Here is a 15,431-nt window from a genome sequence, read left to right as displayed (position 1 = left end):
GCTCTAGAGCCCGCGAGCCACAGCTACTGAGCCCACTCGACTAGAGCCCATGCTCCGCAACAAGAGAAGCAACCGCAATGAGAAGCCTGCGCACTGCAGAGAAGAGTAGCTCCCACTTGCCTCAACTAGAGAAAGCCTGCATACAGTAACGGAGACCCCACTGCAGCCAAAAATAAAGTAAAATTTTTAAAAAAATGTATAAAGTCCTAAGTCACTGAAAAGGAAAGACCGACTTAATGATAAATTTAAGGAACACAGTTCTTTTGGGAGTCTACTGATAGATTTATTGCTTAAGTAAATATGTATTTTTTCTTCTACAAATAGCAATTTAATACTGTTTCAAAACTGGACAGTGGAGAATATTCCTGCGAAGCCCGTAATTCTGTTGGACATAGCAGGTGTCCTGGGAAACGAATGCAAGTAGGTAAGCACGAAATATTGGGAGGAACAAATGGTTTAAAATTAGTATGTGCAAATATTTGGGGGTGGAAGGAGCAAGGAGTAAGTAAGAGCTGAGTGATTTGAAGTATAAATGGAAGGGAATGTTTAAAATCAGTTTGACATAATATTACAAAAAGCAAAGATGCTGTTTTAATCCAGCTTCCAAGCAAGACAGGAATATTTATCATTGTATTTTATAGATTTTTGAATTTTTCCAATAATTAATTTTAAAATATGCTCATCTGAGCAATCCTCTTTGAAACAAAAGCTAAGAGTCCTGTAAGTTGCTCAGAGTCAAGAATTCAGAATGGGGGTTCGAATTCCAGCTCTGCCACTTATTAACTACGGGCTCTTCAGCAAGTTAATTAACCTCCGTGCCTCAGTCTCCCCAAAATTGAAGTTATAATACACTGTCCTCATAGAGTTGTTAGGAAGATTAAAATAATTAATATTCAAAAGTGTTAGAATGGCACTGGTGTATTTTGAGCACTATATAGGTACTGGCTATTTTAATTGTTGGTAATTTGTTTCAAACCCCTGAAATAGTATGTTTATACTTATTGAAGAGTAGGCTGTCCAAAAAGACTTTTTTTTTTGGCCATGCTGCGCGGCTTGCAGGATCTCAATTCCCCAACCAGGAGCTGAACCCGGGCCACAGTAGTGAAAGCGCCGAGTCCTAGGCCACCAGGGAACTCCCAAGGCATGTTGAATATAGTTATGGATCTAGTTTGCTATAAAACATAGCTGCCATATATTATATTCACAAAATAAGTGTCTTAGAGTCGAATAAAATTCAGGCTCAATTATCTTTTCAGATTACATGAGTTTCAGAGCAAACATTGTTTTTCATTTTACTTTTAACAATTTGGTTAAACTCGTTCTTGTATGAAAGCCGTGTTTTGAAAATGGTTGTGTAATAGAGAGGGATGAGCTGGAGATGGCATCCGAGGGGTTAAAGGTCACTCTGGAGGGGGCTGCACCCTAGGTTTCAGGAGCTTGTCCTCAGCTTTGTGGGGTCAGAAATTCATTTTTTCAACACGTCTTGAGCTATGCAGGTACGTGGGCAGTAATTTATATTGTCTGTGTACAGTTAACTCTTAGCATGATATTTTAAAGAAAATATAATCTTATTAGACTTCAGGATATCCTAAAGTATAAGATATTCAATAGTATACTCTAATTTCCACAAGTAAGTTTGAATTTCAGGGTTTTTTTTTAAATTCGGGGACACATACTATCTACCCAACCCACTCAAGTGTTGACATTTAAAGTCAAACATAAGCATTTGCTTAAATTATCAGAAAATATCCCTCTCAATGCCGCTTTGGAGTTATTAGAAAATTCACTATCACATTTTATTTTTTCTTTAAATGATCATGTTTAATTTCAGTGCCTAATTTAGTTTTATCTTAAGAAATAATATAGGTGAAGTCATGGTTTTGACATACTAGTTAAATTTTTCCTAGCATGCAGTGAATAAATACATAACAAACTTTAGATTTCTGTGTTTTGCTAGTAGTATCACTTTAATTTGAACGTGATTTCCACATATCTATTCTTTCTGGTATAAGTTGACTTAAAAGTTAGAATTGCTTTGTTTAAAGCTCATCCATTGATCCTCGATGTTTTACATCCTTGGTTTGGAATTCAGATCTTTGGAAATACATAATTCATGAAGCCTCATTTCCAGTTTTCTTTGTGAAGTATCACCAACAACTTGTAACCAAAACCAGATCTGTTTACTGTTCTAAATAAATCCTTTCTGAAGTACAGAAAGAAAGTAAATCATGGGTTTGCTGATTATTCCCAGGCTGCTTTATTGTACAACTCCAGAAAATTCTGCTCACACTTAGCATTTGGTTCCTTTCCTTTTATTTTAGAATAATGATACCCTCCTTTTATTGTGGCTTTTTTATTAAGAAAGAACACACAATATTTTCATACGTGTTATTACATTTTCTCTTTAGTGAGGCATAATAAGGCAGGCATATTACTTGCTCAGAATCTCACAGTAATTACAAATGGGATGAACACAACTTACCTTTAACTTACAAGTCTTCTATCTTCTTTTTCTGAAGAAAATAAAATAACATTTATACCATGACTTAGTACTTACTGGATAAGACAGTTTTTTTTGTTTAGAATTTGCCTTTAGCTTGAATACTTCATGGATGTCAGATTCATTGACAAACTACAGGACAGTTTTTTGTCAATGAAAATTTCAATCTAAGGGTGATTATAGCCCTTAGGTTAAACCCTTTGTAGGTGTCAAATCATTGACTATTACAAAGAAAATTGTAGGCAGTTTGGTTCTCAGGAGTTTTATTTAGTTATTAATTTAATTTTGCCTTAGATTATGATTATTATGTAGTTCTTTTTTTCCTCTCTGCTATTTTTTGTCCAAGTGAATAAATAGATGAATCTCCACCTCCCAATACCCAAGCAAATATGAACCGAGTTTATATCAAGCAATAATTAAGGTTTCCTACTCTAGTCAAATTACTCAGCCTTTCGAAAGATTGACCCAGTTTCCTTTTTTAAAAAACAAATAAGTTAATATTTCAGAGGCATCTGGAAAAATTAATAACACTTGGCATTAAGAAAAAAAATTAAGACCAGGAAATTTTACGATAAGCAGACTCATTCAAATAATATTTCTTAAAAAATCATTCCCAAAATGTGCACTGCTTTAAAATATCTAAAATTACTAGTGAGAAACTGGTACCTAATATTTTCTCCAAGTTATTTAACCATATGTTAATTAATACTTGCTTTTAAAAAAAGAACCCTTTGTTCCTTTAAAAAGTGTAGGAATTTGCATATTAATCAATACATAAGAAGTGTCTAAATGACAGAAGAGTATGGCTCATGAAATCCTCATGGACAAGATGGAAAGATGTGACCCAAATTGAAAGTGTAGATGGATTCACACATGGTTGGATCCCTCACCCAGAGCATGCTAGTAAATTTTGTTATATGAAGATATATGTCTAATAGCCTGTTAAATAGTTCTCTCCCAAAGTCATGTTTATCATTTTATTAATGACTTGAATGTATTTTTGATGCAGTTCCCAGTTGCAGAAATATTAACCTCAGAAGGTTAATAATGTAATTCTTCGGCAACAGAATCAGTAACTGGAAAAACCTCACAAGTTGGTAACATGGTAGTGATTTTTCAAAGTTAGGTCCAAAAAATGCAGTTATATTGGGTTAGAGGAAAGATGACTTAGTAGTAACAGGAAAAAGCCTGGGGAAGTTTAATTCATTTTTAACTTAATGGGATAACAGTTTAATGGCATATATGTATGTGGGTGTGTTATGTGTGCGTATGTACACACACCCACGCACAAGCCCATATAAATTCAAGAAAGAAGATGTTTCTGATACTTAGTTTTATAGAACAACAGTGGCATGGGCTTTCTTTGGGGTTGAATGAATTTTCCGTATTTGTGAAATTGACCCAGATGACGATGTAGAGGAATTTTAAGGAAAATTTGAGGGGAGTGTTGTAGTAGAATACTTGAACTCACTGAATTTCAAAGCTCACTTCCAATCTGATATTTAATCATATGGATTATTGCATCTCCAAATGCATGCAAGAGAATACCATACATTTTATTTCTGGATCATAGAACTTTTTAAAATTTCAGATTCTTGCAAGACTTAGCTCTGCTAATATTTTCAATCAATTTTGAACCATATCCGTGGAAGTGAGTTAGTGGAACAGGCTTAAAAAGCATGAAACTATCTGTATTTATGGTATAGCTACAAAGGGGAGCTTTTATTTGTTTTGTTTTAATTTATTTATTTTTGGCTGTGTTAGGTCTTCGTTGCTGTGCGCGGGCTTTCTCTAATTGCGGCGAGCAGAAGCTACTCTTCAATGCAGTGTGCAGGCTTCTCATTGCGGTGGCTTCTCTTGTTGTGGAGCACGGGCTTTAGGCGTGCGGGCTTCAGTAGTTGTGGCACGTGGGCTTAGTAGTTGTGGCTTAGTTGCTCCGTGGCATGTGGGATCTTCCCGGACCAGGGCTCGAACCTGTGTCCCCCGCACTGGTAGGCGGATTCTTAACCACTGAGCCACCAGGGAAGTCCGAGGGGAGTTTTTTGAGCTTTTTCGATTTAATAACTACATCGGTCCATATTTTTGACATGAATTCATGCATGGTTTATTTTGCATTCCAGATGATCTCAACATAAGTGGCATAATAGCAGCTGTAGTAGTTGTGGCCTTAGTGATTTCTGTCTGTGGCCTTGGCGTGTGCTATGCTCAGAGGAAAGGCTACTTTTCAAGTAAGTGAATTTCACTCTTTGCCAGACAACTTCCTGTAGATATAGTTTTCTTCTGAGACACTGTTTCTCCTAAGATGTTCTAACAGACTCTGGAGAATATTTTTCGTTAATTTTCCTGCAGTAGAAAATGTCCAAGATGACATGAAGGTGAGTCATGAAGCATCCCGGCAAATATAGGGAGGAAAGGCAGAGGTGTCTCATCGCAACATTCCAGGAATCATCACAGAATATGTGAGAGGCACCGGGGAGGGGCATAGCGCAGCGATACCGAGAGAATGTGCAATGTGGGTGGATATTTATAGCACATGTACATGTATTTAAGATCCTTTTATTTTAAGTAAGGGATCGTATATCTCAAGATGAAAATTAATTTCTAGTTTTATGATAAGAAATTTCATTGGAATAAATCTGTGAAATGTTTTATCAGTATAGAACAGTGGAATGTTGAATGTCAAATTTAGCACAACTGTATTTAGAAGACAATTGTTCAATTAAAAACTAGAAACCTATTGTATTATAGTTGCTTCTGAGGTTTTTAATTCTTCAAGTTTAGGTCTGTTGGAACTCGCGTTTGGTGATACAATAGGTTTGATGTAAATGGATAAGATTTTTAAATGTTTTATTCTCTTAATGCATTTCTTTACTTCCAGTCTTTAAAATTATCTGAGACCTTCAAAGTTGCACAACTCCATCAAGTCCACTAAAAATAGTGTATAAAGTAGAATTTTTAAGGATAATACATTTATAGCATGAACAAATTTTAGACCTGCTGTTTTTATAGTGAACATTAATTTTGAAATTTAGGTTTAAAAATATCTTATATCAAAATAAAACTTAAATGTAAAGGGGGTTTCTAATAATACCTATAAATAGGTATTGTAAAATGTTTCCATGAATGTGGTTTCAAGGATATTCCCTATAATTAAGAATAACTGCTCTGTGAATGAATAGTAGCTGTTGTGTGGTGCTCCTAGCCAGTCCAGTGTAATGTAATCCGGCTGAGTCCCCCTGCTGGTCAACAGTGGAAGTACAGACAGATAAGGTTGCTCATTCAAAATTCTTGTCTTTTCTCTCTACCTGCAAAGAATACCTGTCTGAGTGTTTTTATTAAAGACTTGGTAAACGGTTTTTCTTACAATGCTGAATTAATTAAAGATTTTACGTGAATATTATTAGTTCATTAGCTAAGAATGTTACTCCCGTTTTCATCTAGCAGAAAATCTATCTAAGAGAACCATTTTCTTGAACTTGCATTTCAGACAGGGGCTGGCAAACTATGACCCATGGACCAAATCTGGTCTGCCACTTGATTTTCTATGGCCCACGAGCTAAGAATGGTTTTTACATATAAACATTGCAGTCTATTTGATAATAGGGAACCCTAACATTGAACCCCCAAATAAGAGAAATGTTATCCCTCCAAAGAATTCCATTCTTCTAATTAGTAGACCTGTATTACAAGACTTTGATTATTATGATTATATTTTTAATTCATTGATAAAAATTTTTGAAAATTTGTTTTCTCTTTTGTTATGTAAGTACTTACTTATTATCCTCGATTTTACCTCTTTGCCCACAAAGCCTAAAATATTTGCCATGTGGACCTTTACAGAAAAAGTTTGCCAACGTTTGATTTAGGAGGTATACAATGTCAGCAAGTGAGAATCAAAACTGAGAAAAAGGAATTAAGCTCAAACTCATTTTTATATGAATCTGTATCATACCCTATTAATTCTTGCATTAATGATATATACTTGTTCTTTTGTAGAAGAAACCTCCTTCCAGTAAGTATACTTTCTTAATGCATGCCTTCCCCCATATCAACTACTTTTTTGTTCATCATCCGTTTAAAGTCAAAAGTGGGAAGTTGGGTTGTTTGTGCGGGTTTAATTCTATGGGGGATGACTCGAATTCATCAAGCGACACATCCCACCTCATGCCTCATGCCAACTTGTCAACGATGTTTAGTTACCTAGAGAAGAAATATAGTCGCTAATTTGACTTTGTAGGCATTTCCATAGTACTACTTGAAAAACTTTTTCTGTGTTTTTCTAAATTTAAAATGTTCAAATAAATTTTTCCCTAAAAGTCATTTTACATTTCATTGAATACCAAATATATGTCCAACCCTGTTCTAGGGACTGATAACAGAGCAGTGAATAAAATAGACCAAAAAACTCCTCTGCCCCATGGAGCTTGCATTCTAGTAGAGTAAGGCAGAAAGTAAACAATTACATGAGTGCAACAGTATGTCAGATTGTGATAAGTATTATGGAGAAAGATAAAGCAGGTAAGAGAACAGAGAATGCACAGGGGAGGAGTGGAGATTGCCCTTGTAAATAGGTGGTTAGAGAGGGCCTCACTGATGAGGGGACGTCTGAGGGAGTGAGATATGCAGATAAGCAGAGGGGAGAGAACAAAGGGAAAGATCTCGAAGCTAGGCATGCCTGGAGTATCTGAGGAACAACAAGGGGACCGGTGTTGTTGGAACAGAGTGAGAACAATGCAGGGAGGAGATGAGTGAACACAAATAGTGTAGTGGGGGCCAGATTATATGGAGTCTGTTCCAGGCAGTTGTGAGGAGTTTGGCTTTGGTTCTGAGTAAGATGGGACATCATTGGAGGTTCTTGAACAGAGGGGTAGCATCTCATTTAATTCTTAGAAGCTCACGCTGACTGCTGTGTTGAGAATAAACTGTAAGGTGACAGAGGGTGGAGGAAGCAGGGAGAACAGTTAGGAAACTATTAACTAATCTAGACAAAAGAAAATGGCGGCTGGTCCCAAAGTGATGGTGTCAGAAATGTTGAGATAGGATTCTGGATATATTTTGAACAGTTTGCTGGTTGATTGGATGTGGGCTGTGAGAAGAAGAGAGAAATCAAAGATGGTTCCAAGGCTCTGGGAAAGATGAAGTTACCATTTACTGAAGTGTGAAAGGTTTCAGGAGGAGCATGTTTGAGAGTGGTGGTGGAGGTAGGTAGAGAGGTCTGTCTGGAGTGCTTTGAAATTTTAATATTTGAGATGCCTATTATACTGCCAAGTAGAGATAATTAGTGAGTAACTGAATATATGAATCTGGAGTTTGGGGAAACATCTTAACTAGAGTTAGAAATTTAGGAGTCATTGGTACATGAGATCTGGATGAGATCACCAGAGTCTCCAGTGTATTTGCAGTTGATTTGTGCCTGTCCTTGTATGTATGGAAATGGCAGACCCAACCTCGACTCTATGGGCGTTCCCCTCTACTCTCAGCTGCCATGCTTTGGAGACTGTCATCTCCTAAGTCTTTTGAAGACCAAGAAGATGCCATTGATTTCCTGTTCCTAGACTTGCTCCTCAATCATGGTCTCTGAGCCTCATAATATCCCAGTGCAAGTCCAGGATGAGGTCCAAGTTAACAGGACTAGCAGTAGCCAGGTCAGGAGTGAGTTCTGAAAAGCAGGGTAGCCTGATGGTGGTATGGCCAATCCCCCATCGCACTCCAGGCAATTGTGAGGATTCCCACTTTTATTAAGTAAGATGGAAAGTGATTGGAGGGAGGGTTATGAACAGAGAAGAGACATCATCTTATATATGGAGAAAGGCTGGCAATGCTAGGGTGAGGGAGGTTATTCTTTCATTCAGTCCCTATTACTGTCTCTATTAACCCAGGGAGGCAGTATCTTTATTCCTATACACACCTTCCGTTTGTCAAATCCATGCTCCTCAAAATTTGTTGGACAATGAATTGGATGTTGTATTAGTCTGCTAGGGCTGCCTTAAAAGTGCCATCAACTGGTGGCTTAAACAACAGAAATTTATTTTCTCATAGTTCTGGAGGCTAGAAGTCCAGGCCTCTTTCTTTGACTTAAAGGTGGTGTTCTCCCTGTCCTCACACGATCTTATGTTTAAACATCCCTGTTTATGTCTGAATTTCCTGTTCTTATAAGGATATCAGTCATATTGGATTAGGACCCACCCTAATTACTTCATTTTAATTTAATTACCTCTTTAAAGACCCTGTCTCTAAATATGGTCACATTCTGAGGTACTGGGAGGTTGGGACTTGAACCTGTGAATGTTTGGTGGGGACATAGTTCAGCCCATAACAGGTAACTGGAACCGTAGTCACCACATAAAACTTTCCTTCCATGGAAAAAATGAAATTTGAGATTATAATGATTAAACTTTCAAAATAGTAAATGTCAATGAGTTGAGTTAAAAGTTAGTAAGTCTCTGGTTTGCATATTCTGCAAGTCGTTAGTATCTAGCCCTAGGCTACAAGTAGACACACAGGGCTTCACACATACAGATATTTTGTTACATGGTTTTCTCTATGAATATTGTCTATAAATATAAGAAATTCAGTTAGGATTTCTGGGGGCTTTTGTACCTTTTTTACTAAGATAAATGTTCATCTTCCTGTTGAGAAAATGTGTGGAGGTAACATTAACTAAGAGGATATATGTTTTAGAATTGGAAGCAATAATATAGTAAATGCTGTCTTTTATGTTCCACAAACAGGAAGAGTAGTTCTGCATCTAAAGCCACTGCAATGAGTGAAAATGTGAGTATTTTTAAAGCATATTTCACTTTTAATATACCTTGTACTAGTGTCTACCGCTGGTCTTTAGAAGGAGCTAAATAAACGTTAGCTCCCATCCCCTGTCTGGGAAGGCAGCATTTGTAGAGCAGTGGGGCTTCACCATCCCATTATTTTCTCTCATTGTGTTTTCTATTATTAGTCGGCCTCCTTAGTATCATTAGATCTGGCATTATCAGCTCCATTTTATAGATGAAGAAATTAGGACACACATTCTCACAGTATTACAATGGCCAAGCTGGGACCCAGGTACCTTGATTCTTGTCAGCTTGACCAAGCAGATCACTTCCAGAAGATCTGTGGTTCCAGGACTCTCCTGTGGTTATTCAAGGCACTTGGAAATTTTAGGGATATGGAATATCCTCTGCTTTTGCAGAAAGGAACATTTCAGAAATCCTTGAAAAGATGCAAGAATTACCTAATTCAGATTGTTAAGGGAACATAATTTAGATGCTTGGACCCTTGTGTACTTTTGCATTTGTAAGCACTACATTGAAGCAGTAAATACCATCATTGCTCAGATTTTGTAGCTCTTTGGAGGGTTATTCAGCCTTCTGGACTATTTTTCAGCAATACAGTGAGGGAAGGGAGGTTCCCGATGTTTTTAGAAGTCTAAGCCCTTTCTTGAGAAATGGAGCGCTACTTCCCTGAATTCCTTAGTACTCTGTGGCAGGGATTTGCTTAGATTTCCTTTCCGTAGAGCTTGGGTGGGGCGTGTATTTTAAACACTTAAGTGACTCTGATAGACACTAACCTTTAAGACCTACATACTGTTCCATAGACTTTTTTTTCCGCCAAAAATTAAAAAATTGTCTACTCCACAATCTATCATGGAAATCACTTTATTTTGTGGTTTACAATACCAAAGCATATTGTTCATCAATTAGCAGACAAGCAACATGTTAACTCTATATTTGCTCCTATAATTTGTAGAAAATACTCCTTTGAGTGCGGAGTAAAATAATCTCACCTGACCAAATAGGAAGAGACACTTTGTGGCTGAGTCGGAAGAACAAAAGCTTTGCTCTTTTTCTTTGTCTTCTGCTTGGTTGCCCTCGTCAGCCAAGAGCAAGAGTGTCCAATTTGAATTCTGCCCCAGAGCAGGGTTTCTCAACATTGGCACTACTGTCATGTTCTCCTAATTCTTATATAACAATTTATATAAGAAATGACAATTTCTTCTAAGGCTTATATAACGAATTTTTTATAATTTCACATAATTCTTTCTTGTCCTGTATGTTGTAGGATGCTTAGGCCCACCTGACCTCTACCTGCTAGATGCCAGTAGCATCCCCCCAGCAAACAGGACTTCTCCTGTTCTAATTCCCACTCCTACTTCTTTGCTCTTTAGGCAAAGATTCAAGGATTTGTCTCCTGGTATTTAATTATTTAGTTCCCCATAAAATAGATTTAATTAAATATACGCTGGTTTGTACCTGCAAGATTCTCATAGTGGATGTATCTTTGTATTCATAAGATTTCTATATTTCTTTAAATGTTAAGTAATACATCATATTTAAACTTGTTTTTTCTTTCTTCTCCTAGGATTTCAAGCACACAAAATCCTTTATAATTTAAAAGAATTCCACCTTTGCGATGCACCAAAACCCCAGTTGTTGCACTATTAAAAGATTATAAAACTCTGCTTTGTCTTACATTTGCCAAGAGGTACATGAGGAGGTGAAATTGGTGTTTCAGTATAATCTTTATGACTGCTACATCACTTGAAATTTTTATTTTACACAAATAATTTTGTCAGCAGCTAAAATACAGTCTGGCTTCTTGTGTCTGGACAAAGTTAAAGGAGTCAAAATACTTTGTAATATTCTGGGGCTTGTGAAATGTTAAATATCGTAACTTCTAGAGTAAGTTACTAAAAATATATCATACTGGTTGTGAAATTAATCCACAGAGCGTGAAAATGTAAGCTGTATGCACCCTCTGTGCAAGAGTCTGATTTAGAGGGTTCAGAAAATACTCTGACATGCAAAAGGAACCTCTGGTCTCGTTATTCTGTTGCTCATTTATCACTAATATATTCACAGAAGGGAAGTGGCAGGAAGGGTCTTACACCCAAGGATTTGCACTTTTTGTTTACTTTCATGTCTGAGAACCAAAATCAACATGAAGAAAAATACCTAATGACCAGAGCTCACTCACCTGGTGTGTGCCGTTGATTTCTTCATTAAACATCAGTCTGAGAGTTAAACACAAACCCAAGTGTCTTATTTCACCCCCAGAGCTGCTTGTTGCTATTTCCCTCCCCTAAGACCCCTTTGAAGAGGATTGGTGACTTTGACATCAGAACTCGCCATTGGAACCAACACACATAACCCTACAGATACTTGTCCCTGCGTGATGGTGACTTCACATCTCTCTGTCTCTAAAATTCGTGCAGTGAAATTTTGCATTGGGCCGAGTCCCTTGCTGTTACGGCCAGTGGTTTTCCAACCCTGCTTATGGCAAAGTCAGGGATATGGAGGGGAGGACAGGTTGCCCGACTAGTAAAATGAGATGAAACGGCTCAGGGTGGCTCCTGGCACCTGGTGCTACGCTTGATACATAGAAAACACAGGAGAAATGAACTGAAAAATGGGTCCGATCATCTGGTTTCTAAACTGATAGATCACAAAGACCTCCAGCTAGTGTTACAAAGTGAAAATTCCAATGATCCATGTAATAGGGAGAGTAATTAGACTGTGTTAAAAGCATAATCATCCAGAACTTATTTTGATTATTCGTTTCATATTGAAAAGACAATATGGCTAGGGCATTTCCAGTTCCAGGCAAATCTAGACGAAAAGGTCTCTCACTACCTTTGACAACTTTGAACACGGTTAAACTGCTTTTAAAGGAGTCCACTCTTTTTGCCCAATAGGCAGAGCAAATCGCCAGGATTCACGGGACAGACAGTTGGATTAAGTACTCACCAAGTGCCGAATATGTGCCTGGACACCAGGTCACTGGGAAGATGCCTGTTGTCACACTGCCCCCACTTGTCTGTGACATTCAGTGATTCTCACCAGACCTCTTCCAACAGTTTCCGTAAAGGGCCAGGTAGTAGATATTTTAAGACATGTAGGCCATATGGTCCCTGCCATAACTGCCTGTACTGTACTCAACTCTGCCATTTTTCATGTCATGGTATTGTAGCATGAAAGCAGCCACAGACAATACTTTTAAAATGGTCATGTTTGTGTTCTTAAAACAGGAGGCACAGACAGGATCTGGTCCACATGCATAGTTTCCCAACTCTTGGTGATGAAGCATGAAAAGAAAAAAAAACAAAAAACTATCATTATAATTCTTAGAGCATTTTGATTTTGTTTTCATGAAGTAAAATTGTGTTTTATAAAGGTTAGGGTGTTAGTATCTTTAATAGCAAGTTTTAATTATCATTGTAACCAGATTTAATTTATTTTTACTCGGGGGTTTAACCTAACTAAATCTGGAACAACTGTTTTTCAATACAGCCTTGAAAAAAACTTCATCTCACAGGTGGTTTTGTCTGATTAAAGTCTACATTAATAAAAATAGCTGAACGTGTTCAATTTTTTAGTCCCATTTAATGGTGCAGGGGAAGAGTCATTCACCTATTGTTATTCAAATGAAACCCAGGAAACTAGTCCCTCTTACTGTCTGTAGCTACAAGGCTAACGCTTTAGCTGCCTAAGATGAGAATCTCATCTCTCAGCCTGGGTGCCTGCCAACCTTTCCAATGCTGAAAAAATGCTCTGAAAGTAAAATGTCACAACTATTTATTGAACACTTTATATATGTCGTGGAAGTGGGGGGTGGATGGAGTTGAGGCTGTATAAAATCTCAAATTCACCTCAACGATTGTATAAAGAGGGCAATGTCGTCATTTTACAGATGAGGAAACTGAGATGAACTGAGTCAGTGACTGCCAAGTTTACAAAGCTGACAAGTGAAGAGGCAGTTGTCTATGTGACCCAGGTCTATCCGATGCAGGATGTTTTACACAAGATGTTTTTTCTCTGCCCCCAACATTCCTTCCTTTGAAATTCTCAAATTCTTCTCTCCTAGGACAGCTTCCCTTCACCCTGCCTAGTCTCACAGCCTGTGATACTTTCTGCCTTCCCTTTGCCCCTACCCCAGGTAAATGCCATGGTGGATCATTTCATCCCCTTGCCACAGATACCCAAATCTTTCATCTTATTTTTCTCAAGATTGAAGCTAACCACGATTTAAATTTAACCACCATTTAAATTATATTCTCTACCACTACCACCCTCCCTATCTCCATTTTCAACCTCCCATTTATTCACAGACTCCATCATTCATTGGCACGATTGTCACTACTTTTTATCTCCGGCTACTATCTCACACCTTTTGTCTTCTGCTACCTTCCTCCCTCAAGTACCCTCTCTCTCTTAGTAGAATTTTTTTTTTATATAATAACAAATGTTTTTGTTAGTTTTACTTTTTAGTTTCTAATTTCTTTTTTTTTTAAACATCTTTATTGGAGTATAATTGCTTTACAATGGTGTGTTAGTTTCTGCTTATAACAAAGTGAATCAGTTATACATATACATATGTTCCCATATCTCTTCCCTCTTGCGTCTCCCTCCCTCTCACCCTCCCTATCCCACCCTTCTAGGTGGTCACAAACCACCTAGCTGATCTCCCTGTGCTATGTGGCTACTTCCCACTAGCTATCTATTTCACGTTTGGTAATCCCACTACTGGGCATATACCCTGAGAAAACCGTAATTCAAAAAGAGTCATGTACCACAATGTTCATTGCAGCTCTATTTACAATAGCCAGGACATGGAAGCAACCTAAGTGTCCATCAACAGATGAATGTATAAAGAAGATGTGGCACATATATACAATGAAATATTACTCAGCCATAAAAAGAAACGAAATTGTTATTTGTAGTGAGCTGGATGGACCTAGAGTCTGTCATACAGAGTGAGGTAAGTCAGAAAGAGAAAAACAAATACCGTATGCTAACACATATATATGGAATCTAAGGAAAAAAAAAAAGTCATGAATAACCTAGGGGTAAGACGGGAATAAAGACACAAACCTACTAGAGAATGGACTTGAGGATATAGGGAGGTGGAAGGGTAAACTGGGACAAAGTGAGAGCGTGGCATGGACACATATACACTTGGTAGCACTTTTAATCTCTCCTGTCCTGAAGGCTCCTTTGCCCTCTAGTCTCCCCCTCACACACCCCATCAGTCTAGCAGTTACTGCCAGATTACTCTCTTGAACAGTCAACTCCCTTCTCCCTTTTCTCCCATCCCCTTGCTGAAAACCTTTCACTCTTTTCCTTTACATAGTCTCTCACCAAGGTCTAAACATTTTACCCTGAAATTCAGGGCCTCCCCCCACGTACACACGTTGTCATATTGTCACACCTACCTGTTCAGCCACATGTTCAAACTGAACTAAGGTCATTGTATCTCAACGACCCTTTTTTTCTTCTCCTTTACCTGGAAAGCTGATTCTCCTAATCACAAGATATGTAGATTCTAGTTACTCTTCAGGACATCTTTCAAATTCCACCTTCTCTATGCAGCCTTCCCTCTTCTCCCTTCTGGAAGAAGTTTCTTTCTTCTCTGAATTTCCATAGCACTTGGTTTTCTTATGGCACTTGTTGGTTTTATATTTCTTAATACAGTTATGTATGTACATCTCTGGCATCACCACCAATCTATTAATAGAACCACTTTGAGAAAAGAGCCACGTTTTACATACATATTTATAAGCCCCAAAGTATTTAACTGTATCTAATGTGTAGTCAGTATCCAGTAAGTGCTAAATGAATTTTTTAAGATCAAAAGAGCACTTGTGAAAGGGCAATTTAAAGAGTATTTATTGATAAAATTTCTCCATAGATTTAGAATATTAATACTGTATTTTGCAATGTTATTATAATCCAGTTCATTTGTTATGCAGAGTCACACAAATTAATGCTCCATGAATTCAGGCTGGACAGACATGACTTTTATTCTACTCCTATTAGTTATTAGGCATCCATTTCCACACAGTCCTTAAAAAGATCTTAAAATATTTTTCTACTTTAAAGTAAGACATACTAGAGTATGTCTTTATACTTTTTACTAAGAAAATGTCAAAACAAATGAA

At 37.5% G+C, this 15,431-nt stretch overlaps 1 protein-coding gene across 3 annotated transcripts in view; it reads left to right on the top strand.

Moving 5' to 3' along the window:
- The window catches only part of JAM2 (junctional adhesion molecule 2), a 64,850-nt gene extending 53,897 nt beyond the window's left edge, over positions 1 to 10,953 (top strand). For 2 of the 3 annotated variants that reach the window (XM_060009832.1, XM_060009834.1), the window contains 5 exons: positions 325 to 424; positions 4,621 to 4,728; positions 6,497 to 6,512; positions 9,232 to 9,274; positions 10,856 to 10,953. In XM_060009832.1, coding sequence (XP_059865815.1) covers positions 325 to 424; positions 4,621 to 4,728; positions 6,497 to 6,512; positions 9,232 to 9,274; positions 10,856 to 10,888 — 300 coding nt within the window. In that variant the 3' untranslated portion in view covers positions 10,889 to 10,953. Of the gene's footprint in view, positions 1 to 324; positions 425 to 4,620; positions 4,729 to 6,340; positions 6,382 to 6,496; positions 6,513 to 9,231; positions 9,275 to 10,855 lie in introns of those variants that run through there. The other variant, XM_060009833.1, reaches the window with a different exon arrangement.
- Positions 10,954 to 15,431: the final 4,478 nt, after the last annotated feature.

The sequence above is a fragment of the Delphinus delphis genome, chromosome 4 (assembly GCF_949987515.2).
Source record: "Delphinus delphis chromosome 4, mDelDel1.2, whole genome shotgun sequence".
NCBI lineage: Eukaryota > Metazoa > Chordata > Mammalia > Artiodactyla > Delphinidae > Delphinus > Delphinus delphis.
This window is presented reverse-complemented; position numbering and strand designations above follow the sequence as displayed.